Source organism: Macaca nemestrina, chromosome 4, assembly GCF_043159975.1.
Source record: "Macaca nemestrina isolate mMacNem1 chromosome 4, mMacNem.hap1, whole genome shotgun sequence".
NCBI lineage: Eukaryota > Metazoa > Chordata > Mammalia > Primates > Cercopithecidae > Macaca > Macaca nemestrina.
The window spans coordinates 77873871-77888267 of NC_092128.1; the positions used below are offsets into that span (position 1 = coordinate 77873871).

Consider the following 14397-nt stretch of genomic DNA (forward strand, 5'->3'; position numbering starts at 1 on the left):
CTTGGCCTAAGCAGAAATGGAGGCCCAGGGCCTCATCTGCTTGGGCCCCCTTCACTGCCCTACCACCAAGCCCAAGAACACCAGGGCTGCCCTGCACCACGTATGAAAACCACTGACATGTGGCTCCATATAGCTTTAAGATGTTGCTCCATTTCTTTTTTTTTTTTTTGAGACGGATTCTCGCTGTGTCTCCCAGACTGGAGTGCAGTGGCGCAATCTCAGCTCACTGCAAGCTCCACCTCCCGGGTTCATGCCATTCTCCTGCCTCAGCCTCCCAAGTAGCTGGGACTACAGGCACCCACTACCACGCCCGGCTAATTTTTTGTATTTTTAGTAGAGACAGGGTTTCACCGTGTTAGCCAGGATGATCTCGATCTCCTGACCTCGTGATCCACACCCCTCGGCCTCCCAAGTGCTGGGATTACAGGTGTGAGCCACCATGCCCGGCCTCCATTTCAATATAAGATGTGATTTCACTGAGGTTGCAGTTAAAGATTCAGTGGATATCAATGTCCAAATTTTTAGGAAAATATGTAGATGAAGCAATAAGCAAGTGTAGCATTTCCCAGTATCTGTTCATAAACTGAGCCCATGTTTCTTTGGAAACACTTCGTGGTGGAATAAGATTGGAAAATAGCATGTGCTTTCCCTTGGAGATCTCCAGTGCACACTAATATAGTAGATTAATGGCTCTAACAAGTCCCACAATAAAGAAATTAGTGTAAAGTTGCTTATCCCAGAAGTTCCTAAATTAACATTGGGTGGAAGAAACCTTCAGAAATGCTGAGTTAATATAAGTTATTGTATAAGTCAGTCTTTTTCTTTCCAGTATAAAAAAAAAGCTTGATTTTTTTCTGATTATAAGAGGAATACCTGCCCATTGCAAAAAAAAAAAAAAAAATTAAACAGAAATAAAGATGACATGAACAAGAAAAACAGACCCATCTTCCCATCACCCAGTGATAATGACTACTAACATCTTGAGGGGATTGTCATCTATTTAAAGTGATCTAGAAGGTTCAAAAATAGCACACTGCCAAAATGGAGTTGATGGACAAAACAGAGATAAACTGAGAATCTTGGTAATTCTGGGATGCTCAGTAAAATCTTTGACTCATACAGGCTTTTCCCTCTCTTCTCTGAGAATGGGCTCTAATTCACTTCTGTGCATTTTCGGCATGAATATATCAATTCAAAATTTGAATTTGTGGTAGGTGGTTCTTTGGCATCTATTTTCCCTATTGAACATGCTTGCTACTTCTTTACCCTACGTTTGAACAAATCAAATAAATTTGTTGAGCAAGTGAATGAACAATTAAAACTAGATTTCTCAAACTCAGCACTATTGACATTTTTTAGCTGGGTCACTCTTTCTGATGGGAAGCTGTCCTGGGCATTGTAGAATGGTTGGCAGCATCTCTGGATTCAACCTACTACAACCAAAAAATGCCCCTAGGCATTGCCACATGTTCCCTGAGGCCAGGGAAGGGAAACAAAGTCTCCCTCTCTGAGAAACACTGGATTAAAAGAATAAAAGGATGAATAACCACCAAACTGAAGGAGACACAGAAAGGAGGGAATATGGGCCAAAAGATGTTGCTCTCGTCTTCTCCAGGGACAATCAATCTAGACTCTTGCACTGACGCCCTGCCAGAGTAGCTGTGGCACACAGGACACAACACATTAGCAGGTGACCTGTTAAAAGGCCACCTGAGGCACCTCTGCCGAAGTAAAGATGTGCTTCTTGACAATGGCACAGCCTCTAAGAAACCTGGAAATGTTCTGAGCACTTTGCAATTAAAAAGAGGCTGACTTGCTCATTTCTTTTGGGGGAAGTAAACGGCTTTATAAATTCAAATGTTCTATTTTACCGAATGTTCACCTAATACAAAAAATAAGACTTTTCATCAGTCATCCAGAAAAAAAAAATAAGTCAACACCAAAATGAACACTTCCTATGAAGCTACTGTTCACTTGTTTGTCACTGATGGTATCTAACCCTCACACAGAGCACTGAGCTGAGGACTCACCTTTGGCCCTTGGGTTCCTATGCCCCGAGGCCCAGAAGGACCTGGAGGGCCTCTGACCCCAGGCTCTCCCTGAAAAGACACAATGAATAACAAGTTACTAATTTTTTAAATACTTTATGTTTTTTTTTCAATATATGTATTTTAATATAAAAACTTCTTGAATGTGACTAAGGTACTAATTGAACCCCCTTCTCCTAGATCACTTTTATATTACCACTTGGGCAATCTTCAAACCAACAGATCCAGGTCCATTTCAAATTAATCAAGTCAATTAACTTCTTGGCAACATTTACTTTTATCAGAACTCTCTTCTCTAGAATTTGGAAAAGTATTGTGAATAGAGGATGGAAGAAGAGACAAGAATAAAAAACAACCATTAAGAAATATAATCATATCCTGAACTAGTTGCTTTTATCATTGTATGCCACAAAGATTATGCTATTTGAGTTAGAGATTGGCTCTATGATGTTTCTGCCACCTCATTAATTGGAACTGCAGGGTAAACTCTAAAAAGGATTTTCAACTTCACTAAGGCACGACAGCTTCATAGCTGGCAACTATTACCAGAAAATTGGTGGGACCTGATGAGGGTAGGTGAAGCCCTGTGGCTAGACCTACTAGAGATGCTAATGATGGGAAGAAGGAGAGAAATAAAAATCACTTCATTAGCCACCTTCTGTATTCCCAAGACAATGCTACACATGTTCATATATGTTATTTGATGTAATTTAGTACTCACAATAATCCTGCATTGTAATGATGTCTAGTTTATGTAACTTCTCTGAACCTCAGTAAATTCATCACATATGTAGAAAATCATATCTGCATTTCATAGGGCTCAGAATTAAGTGAGACAAAGCTTATAAGTGTTTCTATCATGATTTTTACCACAGAATAGGCACTTAGTATATGTCAGCTCCACCCCCCTATTTTATGAAAGCGGAAACTAAGGTTTGCCCAAGTCTGCACAGCTATTAAGGTGCAGGGCTAGAAGGATGTAGAAAAACAGGAACCCTCATAATTACTGGTGTAGCCACTTTGGAAAACCGTTTGGTGGTTTAAGGTTCAACATAAATTTGCCATATGATACAGTCATTTCACTCCTACATACACACCCAAAGAAGATAAAAACGTATATCCACACAGAGACTTGCATATGAATGCCCTTAGCAGCATTATTCATAATAGCCCAAAACTAGAAACAGCCTAAATGCCCATCAACTAGTGAATGGACAAAGTCCTGTAAATTCAGCAATAAAAAGGAATAAACTATGAATAAATGCTGTAACATAAATGAACCTCAAAAACATTATTACTAATGAAAGAAGCCAGATATCTTATATGATGACATTTACAAAAAATATCCAGAAAATGTACCTGTATAGAAACAAAAAGGAGATTAGTCACTGCCAGGGCCAGGGATAGCAACATGGATTAACCATAAATGGTCTTGAGGGACTTTACTGAGGGGATAAAAATGTCCTAAAACTGATTTATGGTGATGGCTGTATAGCACAGTAGCAAATTTACTTAAAGAACTACTGAATTTTATACCTAAAAAGGATGAATTCTATAATGTGTAAAATATGCCTGAATAAAGTAATAAAGAATAAAAAGAACCAGGGTCAGGCTTTGAAATATCTCCCAAGACCTTTGCCTTAGGTCCTGTTTTGCCCATATCCTGTTACCAGCTAAACAGCTTCTAGCTTCCAACATTGCAAAAACCATAAATTATAAGAAATGTTGAAGTTGTTTATCCAGAAAAACAGGCCATCTTTTAATTTACTTTCTACTTACAAACTCTAAAATACTTCTAGATAACACAAGCCCTTAAAAGGACAGGGGCCATTTTAAAACTGTACTTTATTACTGACTGAATTCTTTTCATATCTACTTTCATAAGTATGTATTTCTCTTTTGCTTACAGGCCACTTTTAGTATACTGTCTCCATCTGTTCCACTTAGTACTCAGCTGCTTTTAAGGCTACAGGTGCTAATTATCTCTTTAACACCTCTCTCCTACTGACTCCCATCTTTGAGGGTCCCCAAGTTCCTGCCAGCTGAAAGGATCACTCCAACATCAAGGGCTCCAAGTAGAGAACATGAAAACCCTGCAGTACATACATTTCCATTATCACTCCTTTCTTGAGTACCTCTGAAGTACCTTCAAAGGGAGTGTAAGTTCACTGCCTGAAGTTCTCCAACTGCACCTGACTGATTCATATACTTTGCTACATCTTAAAAGGGACATGTCTTTTCTCTTCCAAACATTTTGACACCCTCCAACAAAACAAGGAAGCATAGTCAAATAAATCTTACCCAAAATCATTGAATGTTTTATCAAAAATAATACTCCTCTTTGCTCAGTCACCCCAACCTACCCCAGATTTGATGGCTTCCTCTCATTCATTTCTGTTTGCCTGTGCCCTTCCATGATGAGGTGAAAAGGTTAGGAAGGATACAGCCAGGTAGGGCATGGTGGCTCAAGCCTGTAATCCTAGCACTCTGGGAGGCTGAGGCAGGTGGATCACGAGGTCAGGAGTTCGAGATCAGCCTAGCCAATGTAATGAAACTGCATCTCTACTAAAAATACAAAAATTAGCCGGGCGTGGTGGTGGGCACCTGTACTCCCAGCTACTGTGGAGGCTGAGGCAGGAGAATCACCTAAACCCAGGAGGTGGAGGTTGCAGTGCGCCACTGTACTCCAGCCTGGGTGACAGAGTGAGACTCTGTCTCCAAAAAAAAAAAAAAAAAAAAAGGAAGGAAGGATACAACCAGATACCATGTGCCCCCTGCTGTGATGCAGTAGAGAATACACCACCCTACCTATCAACATTCTGGCCTAGAAAAACTGAACCTGGATGTAAACACGCCTCTAGATCTACCAGCTTACAATAATAGACGGAAGATAGAGAAACACATTACACAACACCATGAGGATATCATCAGCAAATCCGTGAGTACAAATAACATATTCACTAACTGCGAGCTAAAAAACAGGGATGAGTCAACTTTGATTAAAAGAGGTTTAAGAGCTATCTCAATCAAATGCAATGTGTGGGCGTGATGTGGATCCCAATCCAAACAAACCAATTGTAGCAAATGGATGAGACAAGCTCGGAAATTTGAATGCCGGATATTTGCTATGTTAAGGAATTGTTCATTTGTTTTAGGTTTGATAATAGTATTACAGTCAAGTTTTTAAAAAGAGTTCTTACATTTGAGTGACAAATACTTAATCTTTATATGGGTAACGTCTGAGGATTGCTTCAGGCTAATGCAGTGAGGGGAGGAGTGGAGAATATAGCTAAAACAAGATTAACTATGTTTTGATAATTGTTAAGGAAGTGTGATACGTAAATGAGAGTTCATTTCACTAGTCTTTCCACTTTTGTGAATGCTTAATTTTCATAATTTATAATTTAAAATTTATAATTTTTATAACAAATTATCTTAATACAATTTTTTAAAATCCATAAACAATACCCAGCAAAAGTCTCTCCAGTGAGCATGAGATAGTGTTGCTGTAATAGGCCTCCTTCATAATAATTCATGATTTTAAAGATGTTAAAACTGGGCAAAGGGAAGGAGCACACAGGTAGATTCAACATCATTAGAATTTACATGTGTTGTGTGTATTCTTGGGATGTACCAAATGTTACATAATTTTTTTTAACATAGGGGTATGGAGAAAAGGCAAGTTTTTTTTTAACAAAGTAGTATGTTTTAAGAAAAAATTTGACACTCTAGTATTTAATTCACAATATTTTTCTTGTGAGAATGTTAGCTAAAACCTCCCCTCAACTAGTATTAATCATACTAATACCCCCACATGGGAAAGCAAGTGGGAAAAGCAGTTAAAATAGGTCCATAGTTTACCTCAGGCCAGCCTTGTCAATGCTCTGTGTTGCTATTCATTCTCTCCCTGATAGTCTCCCTTATTCACTTCCCCCTAACCTTCAACCTTTGGGAGTGTCTGATGGCCAACTGCAGTAGGACAGCTGACCCTGTAGATACCTTACTGTTCTCTCTGTCCTGCAGCCTCAGCCAATGAATTTAAGGTGTGTTCCATGTCATCTGTGGTCCTTCAGTGTTCACCTAAAACAAATTGTCCATCCTTATCCATATAATTGTTGACATATAGCTATGTTTCACATATCTAAATAATCTTTTGTATCTTTCAAACTATGGGAAAATAATGACATATAGTAATGCTTTTGTGAATCTAATAGACTTTAAATCAAGTCTTAACATTCTGCAGATATTAGAATTGGTCTGTAACATAGCATGAGAGTTGTTTCTCAGTGTAAATGTACCATACTTCGATAGATGGGAATATTAGGCATTTAATGATCTGAGAATCCACAGAAGTCGCATCTCTCCACTGTGGTGGGGTCTTTGAAGATGATCTTTTGTTGTTCCATGGGCTATGTGTCCATGTTAGGCCACCACACCTGGTGAATGTGAGCAAGAGAATTGCGGGCAGGTCTTACTTGGCCATTTGACGGCACTGGTTTTGTCATAAGGTAGCACCACAGGTACCTAAGAAGTGTGTTGACCTGTGATATTTTCAGATACACAGTTTATTGTCAGTGGATACAGCGACATTCACAAATAAAGGAAATTACAACAGGTTTTTGCATAGCTGGACCTAGCTTCCCACGCAACAGCTGAGGGTTGTTGGAGCCTGCAGAGGGAGCCCTTGTATCAGGAGATAATGAACAGACATGCGAGCAAATTCTAGAGTCGCCATTGGCAACGACATCTATCACTTTCCTAAGATGACAGCCTTAGCCTTATCCCTACCCGCTGCACACACTCTCTCAAAAGAAGAATAATGGACTGTTTAGATGGCATACCATTTCCTCTTGGCCCACAAAAGGGATTCTAGATGGGAGATACTGCTTTCATTTTCACAGGAAATGGCCAAATTTAGGTCTGCCTGCAGTACTTGTGCATATGAACTTAACAAATGATTCAGTGAAGACTACCTAGACCATAACCTTGCAGAGTGGATAATTTTAACTCCTTTAAAAATACACACCATCTTACGATAGTTCTAAAACTCATACATTGAAGCTTTCCCTTTTTAAATGAAAGAAGAAAAAGAGGAGAGCAAACACATTCATTTTCTCAGTAAATCTTCACTTTGGTTAATATTAAAACTATTATAATAAATAATAAATAAAAATAATACTTATTAAGTTTATTATGCAGCAGGCACTTTTCATTCATTATCTTACCTGATCTTATCAACATCAACTTATTCCATGTTACAGATAAGAAAACTGAGGCTATAGCAGGATACATGACTTGCCAAAAACCAGGCAGTCTGAAGCAATTCAAACCCAGGTATGACTCCAGAACCCATCTCCCATTTTGATGTTGGCTGGGACTAGATGCAAGTTGCTAACTTTTCCATAGACTTTCTTCCAGCTGCCGTTTAATGCAAAGACCTCAGCTGTTTGGCTGTGAAACTGTGAAAGTCCTTTTCCTATATTGCCAATCACACTCTCTCAAGGAGAAGAACATCCTGGATTATAAGATTCATCCCATATTACATAGGTCCCACACAACCTGCACAAGAACCCAGCCCTCTATGTCTTCCCTTCCCATTTTCCCTCCATTGCTAATCCTCGGTTTTGCAGTTTACTCCAACGTGTTAATTGACTTCATTCCAGATCTCCTACCTATACCAATTCTTAATCTCTCTTCTTATCCATCCTACAATGTGCTTGATTTGGCAGTGTGATGCATAAAATGGTTACTACCACTAATTACATTTTAATATGTTAGAATTCATAAAGATGTTGTATGTACATTATTCTATTATTTATCAGAATAAACCTGTGATATAGGCTTTATTATCCCAAATCACAGATAAGAATGCTAAGCTTCAGGGAGACTGAATGACTTGCTGCGGTCACACAGCTAGTAAGTGGCAAAGTTTCAAAGTAGAAGAGTGACAAAGAAACAACCCATTATACCTTATGAGTTTTCTAAAAATTTCAACACAATATTTGAGGAAATAATCAGCCCATTAGATTATTTTCCTCCCCCTCACTCCCCCACACACACTAATGAGGCTTTAATCATTCTCTCTCCCTTTGTGCCAGCTAAGTTCCTGCCACTCTTTGAGAAGAAGGTGGAAGCAAGATATACTTGTTCCAAAAGTGATTTCATGCTTTTCTACTTTGGGGACAATAAAAGCAAATTAAATTCACTGTGAAAGAATCAGCCTCTTAAGGATGTTCCAAGGAATGGTACTCTAAAGATTCTGCTAAATGATGAAACTGAGGAATGACTGGGTTTTAAAATAAGGTAGAAGTCAAAGTGATGATAGCAGCTGCCTTATGTTTCTTTCTTTCTGGTTTTTAAATAAAATTAAGATATAACTACTCCAACTACCACAAACATAGCCAGAACTCTGGAATGAATTATGTAATTCCACCTATGTCATGAGTTAGTAGTTCTTGAACACCTCACTCATGGTAGCCAGAAAATCAATGGAAGTTTTAGAGGCTTTTTTCTAAGCATATGCACATATTGGCAATGTGTATTGATTATTGAATGATATGACTCAGTCATTTCTCAATGACACCCTTTAATATGAATAGGAAGATAGTACCAACTGTCAGCATGATCATCATGGGGATGAGAAAAGAATTATACAAATGCTGGAAAACAAAGTTCTCAAATTGCTACATTTCCTCTCAAGTATTTTTTCACCTTTAAATTTCAAAGTATTTAAAGTATTTTCAATTACTTGAATCAATTTCTCTCCTAAAACTTTGATATTCACCCCAAAACAGCTGTATCTCATAGTCCCTGACAATTTTAAAACTTCTTGGTTTTTTTTCCTTTTCTCAAAATCAACTCATCAAAGATACACAAATGATGGCCTTTTGCCAAGAACTTCAGTGGAGAGGAAGAGTCTTACTTAGCTTGGTTAGAAACCTTGAAAACAGAAATATTGATACTGCCTCTTATGACAGGGAGAAGAGCAGGCTGTCCTGTACTAAAACTGACTATAATTTTCCACTGGGAGAAAGTTCCTCCAAGTCCGCATGATGAAAAATAAAAATGTGTTTATTGTGATGTGGGCGATGAATGTTAAGGGGATTTACCGTGTGTCTCTAGGGCTGAAGGAAAAGTATGTACATACTCATAAGAAGAGAAATACAAAGCTAGGAAAACAGCAAGGAGAGATGAAAGCAATACTGAAAGTCATGAGGTGGATTAGAGTGCAGCTCAGATTTTAGAGATGAGGCATAGAACTGCATTGGGGAGTAAACTTGAAAAGTTACCTTTTCCTGGTCTTGGATATGACCCTTTCTGAAACCTCTGGGTCAAACTGCCTAGCGTCTAAACTTTGTATGGCTCTGGCTTTAATTAGCTCTGTTTTGGGCTGATTGTCCAGCCTGTAGCAATTTTGCAGTCATATTATAGGGAGGTGGCTTTCTTCAAGTCCACTTTGGAATTACATGCCCTTAACTTCATTATTAAGTCTGTATCCTAGGCCAGCCCTCCTTGTTGGGCACTGTTCAAAATGGAGTTCCTTGTCCAGTCTATGTCTGCCAATGGAATTCACACATTCCTAATGCATCTCTGTGTGAATCGGTCCTCTGTTCCACCAATGCCTGTTGGTGGAGTGTACATATGTGAGCCATTGCAAAGAACAGAAGGGCAATTCAGATGCTGGGAACATTTTTAGAATAATGATACTCAGTGGAATTCCACATAGACTTGCGTTTTATGACTATGGGCCACTTTTGTCAAATAAAGCATGTATTTACGATACTCAAACATTTAAAGTTACTGAAAAATATTTAACTCTTTTGGGTTTTGGGTTTATGCTTCTCTTTAATGTTTACATAATTTAAGTTTTGACAATAGAAAAGCTAGGCTGAAAGAAGAAACGATCCAACTACACACAAAACAGTGCCTAGATAGAAGATGGACAGCATAGGAGATTGAGTATCTGTAGATCTGGGTAAGTCATGCTTTCTACTCTGATTTATTCATCCATTTAGTTTTTCATTCATTCATCCATATCCAAAGCCCCTCTCATATACAAAACAAATATAGTATCAAAAATGTTTCTATCGTAAAGAGGCAAGTTGCTCAACCTTCTGGTTGTTCATTTCTTCATCTATAAAACAGGGGTACTGTTCAAAATGTCATAATATTCTGGAAATATTTAGGTAATACATAATCATTATAATAATAATAGTAATTATACCTGTAATAACAACAACAATCCAATAAGTCTTTTCTGCCAACAGACTTATGCCAACAACTTGAGGTTAAGAGTTCCTAACCCCAAATCCAGGTTAGATCTCCTCTGTGCAAAGATTAGGCTGAGCTCAACCACTCCAAGGTTTTGGAGAGGATCATAGCTTTTTCTGTGATGATCCAGCTCCCTGAGAGGGTCTGAAAAAAGCTAAGAGAGGGGCATGGTAGGCTGTACCTGCCCTTAGGGAACTCAGGAGAGCCACGTCTTATATTCCTTTTCTATGAGGCCAGAAATAAACTCATACTCAGGGATATCAGGAAATCAGCTCTTAGGCTACATGTACCTTACAAAGCTTTGTGGGGTGAAAACACAGGAGCAGAGTTATCTGCAGCTTCTCAAAGAGAAATGAGTTGTATGGCATGTTTGTCCCCAGATCACAAGAAGTGCTCTTAATATCCAAGGCTCCAGTGAAGAAAAGCAGGCAGTGATGGGTGGGGCTTGGAGCTTGGCTTCCCCATCAACAAGCCAGGAGATTGGATCCAGGAGTGAGGACACTGGATGAGCACTTCTCACTTGGCAAGAAACCAAATGATCAGTTCCTCTTCCCAGCATGTTTCAAAGGTGAGTTTAAAATCTGTATCTCCTCTCTCCTTCAAAGGTGTAGTTTTTACAATAATTTTGGAAATATCTCAGAAGGTCTTACCAAATTTGAATTAAATTCAAGGTAATTGTATCTAGAAGGACAATAATCACTGATGTTGTAGGGAATTTTTCCACTTGGAAAAAAGCTATGGGGAACCACAAGGGTGCTAGATGTCAGGGACTGCTTTTTATATGTTTTCAAACACAGAAGCTTTGAGTTTAATGTCTGTGTCATATGTTAAACACATGTGACCTTAACTAAACAGCACCAAAACCCACCATAAATTCATCGTCAACCTTAATGGTTTCCTCATTTCAAAACACATTTGTTTTGTAAGTTAATGCCTTAAGGCCACAATTTTAAGGCAACTACACAAAGCTTAAATGAAAAACATATCAGGATCCATATGGCTATACTACCACACACACATATATACAATTTCTCTGTCACTTTAATTCAAAGGGGGAGAAATTTTGCACACATTTGGGTCCTGTGCTTCTGCTGCCATGGACAATTTTTGGTATTTTCAGAATGTCCCACACTTTACCAAGCAAGAGGGCAAAGTTAACTGGAATTATCTTCCTTTCTTTGCCAGTTTCTCTCTATGAATCTCTCTCTCACACTCACACACACACTCTCTCTCTCTCTCTCTCTCTCTCTCTCTCTCTCTGTATCTATCTATCTCTGTGCTCTCTGTCTGTGTGTGGGGTGTGTGTGTATGTGTATGTGTTTCCTGAAGTCTTCTTCAGAATAAAAGGCCACTTAGAGATTTTGAGGCCTCTATAAAAAAGGAGGGATGATTTTTAAAGTTATTTAAAAGCTAGTATTTTCTTTTAGACTTTCCTTTATTTTATGATCCAAGTTCCCTTGATCCTAAGACCAGCTCACCCTCCTAACATCTCCTTCTAGGGCTAGAGAAATTCTGAACAACACAATTTTCATGGGAGGAGACAATAGGCAATGGAAGGAAGGAAAAGCAGCTGAGAGGGAGGCAGGCAGACAGGTAGGTCCCAGCTAGTGCTCTTCTGCCCGGGTTCTGCCTGCAGCTGGAAGCAAACCATGGACTGCTGCTTCCACTCAGCCTCCCATGTGGGCTCACACAGACAATGGGAGTTTCACTTAAGATACATCTTCTGGCAGCATATTAGCCATTTCAAAAAACAATAGGCAAGATGAAGTTTTGAACACCTTGTTTCTTACCTTTTTCCCTCTAAAATGTAGATGATGGCAAATACAGGGGACTTTTGGAGGAAAATGGTGTATGCAATCATTTAGTAAATATTTTAGTCTGTATCTTAGATAATCTGACACAGTGAAATATTCACAAAAATTGGGTATTTTCATGTTTTTTGTTTTTTTTGAAATGGAGTTTCGCTCTGTTGCCCAGGCTGGGGTACAGTGGTGCAATCTCAGCTCACTGCAACCTCTGCCTCCTGGGTTCAAGCAATTCTCCTGCCTCAGCCTCCTGAGCAGCTGGGATTATAGGCATGCACCACCACACCCAGCTAATTTTTGTATTTTTAGTAGAGATGGGGTTTCACCATGTTGGCCAGGCTGGTCTCAAACTCCTGACCTCAGGTGATCTGCCCACCTCAGCCTCCCAAAGTGCTGGAATTACAGGCATGAGCCACCACACCTGGCTAGTTTTTTTTAATGTTCTTTATCTGTGCCTAAGTGCCTGTCTTTATTATTATTGCTCAATGTAAAGCACTAACATAATCCTGTAATTGAATATAACATCATGTCTAGTTATATAAAAAATTCATAATAATCTACTCTGTGAAAATGTAAATGATCATCTGTTTCTATTGGAATACACACATTCCAATATATATTTAACATATTTTATTTCATGTCTTATTTTACATAGAAATAAGTTTCTACTTCCCTAAAGAAATATTCAATATACAAGTTTTTACCATTGTTTCACTGACCACATAAAATATGAGGTTTACCTATTGAATTTCTCTTTCTACTTTTTTTTATTTTAGGATTTTGACAGGTGCTATGGTTTAAAGAAAAAAGAATACATCAGTACCCAAATTCGGTGCAGTTTATTGATACTGTTGAGGCTTATTCAAGGATCTGATGTAGTCCTCAGTCAGACCAAGCCAGATCCTTCATTGAAGCACCTCGGGTTTGTCCTCTCTGTACAGTGTACACAGCACTTCCAGATACATCCTCACTGGACTCTCAACATTACCCCCAGAAGCAGAGATGAGGCAGCTATCAAGATTCCCTTTTAAAGATGAAATTTAGTGCCATGGGTCTCCAATCTTTTATTCTACCTGGGAGAGGGCAAAGAGGCACTTCTAAATTTTGTGGCAGGGGCAAATACCAAGAGGAGAAGTTGGCATTAAGCACATACAACATCTTTTCTCTCTAATGACCTGGAAACATTCAAAAAACTAAGGAGATATATTTCAAAGGAAAAATTCTCCCTTTAGGGTAATATTGATCATTTATTCATTTTCCATTCATTCAACAGGTTATAGAGCTCCTATTGAATGGTACACCTAGTTCTGGTGACACGAAGTTAGGAGGGAACAAAGCAAAAAGCCTGCCTCCAGGAAAACCATCACTCTCATGGAATATGCAGAGGAATAAATGAGCAAGATGATCTCAGAAAGTGATACACGCTATATGGAAAACATACAGAGGGGTTGGGATACTAATGCTTTTTCTATGGGTGGTCGGGGAGGTGAGAATTGAACTAAGCTTTTAACAATCAGTCATCCTGGCAAGTCCCTGATGCAGGAATGAGCTGAAGTAGGGCAGGCCATTTTGGCTGAATGTAGCAGCCGGGGAGAAAAGACAGAAGCTGCGATCCGGGCATGAAGGGCCTTCAAGGCCATGGGAAGTGTTCAAAGTCTGAAAGAGAAGCCACCAGGGTGTTTCTAGGAAGGAATGGTATACACTCTGATTTATGGTTTTAGAAGACCACGCTTCCTGCTAAGTTATTGGAGGACAGAGGTGGAACAGAGAGAAGACCAATGAAGAGGCTATTTTTACAGCCCACATAAGAGATGACATAGTCTGCCTGGCAGAAGCAGAAAGAAAAAAGGAGCCAGAGTTGAGATATATTTTGGTGGTGGCACTGACAGGATTTACCAAAGGACTAGGTGTGGAGGAACGAGAGGGAAAGGAAGGAACAAAGCATGATGCTTAGTCCTTCTAGCTTGAGCTTGGGAGAGCCATTTGCAGGGTTATGGGGCAAAAATCAAGGATTTTATTCTGGGTTATGTTACATTAGAGATATTTGTGAGAAGCCCAAGAGGGGATACATGGTAAGAAATTATATACATGAAACCATATCTTAAGGGAGAAAATATAGGTATTTGGAAGCCATCAGTGTGTGGACAGTGGTTAAAGCCATGGGGTTGGATGAGAGTACCTAGGGAAAGAATATGGCTAGAGGAGAGAGGAGATCTCTGACTTGAACCCTGATCTTGGTATAAGGAGAGGAAGCAGCAAAGGAACGTGAGTTG

General features: G+C 39.1%; 1 protein-coding gene across 1 annotated transcript in view; it reads right to left on the reverse strand.

Moving 5' to 3' along the window:
- The window catches only part of LOC105475566 (collagen type XXVIII alpha 1 chain), a 184552-nt gene that overhangs the window by 73235 nt on the left and 96920 nt on the right, over positions 1-14397 (reverse strand). The window contains exon 26 of the mRNA XM_011730931.2: positions 2031-2099. Coding sequence (XP_011729233.2) covers positions 2031-2099 — 69 coding nt within the window. The remainder of the gene's footprint in view (positions 1-2030; positions 2100-14397) is intronic.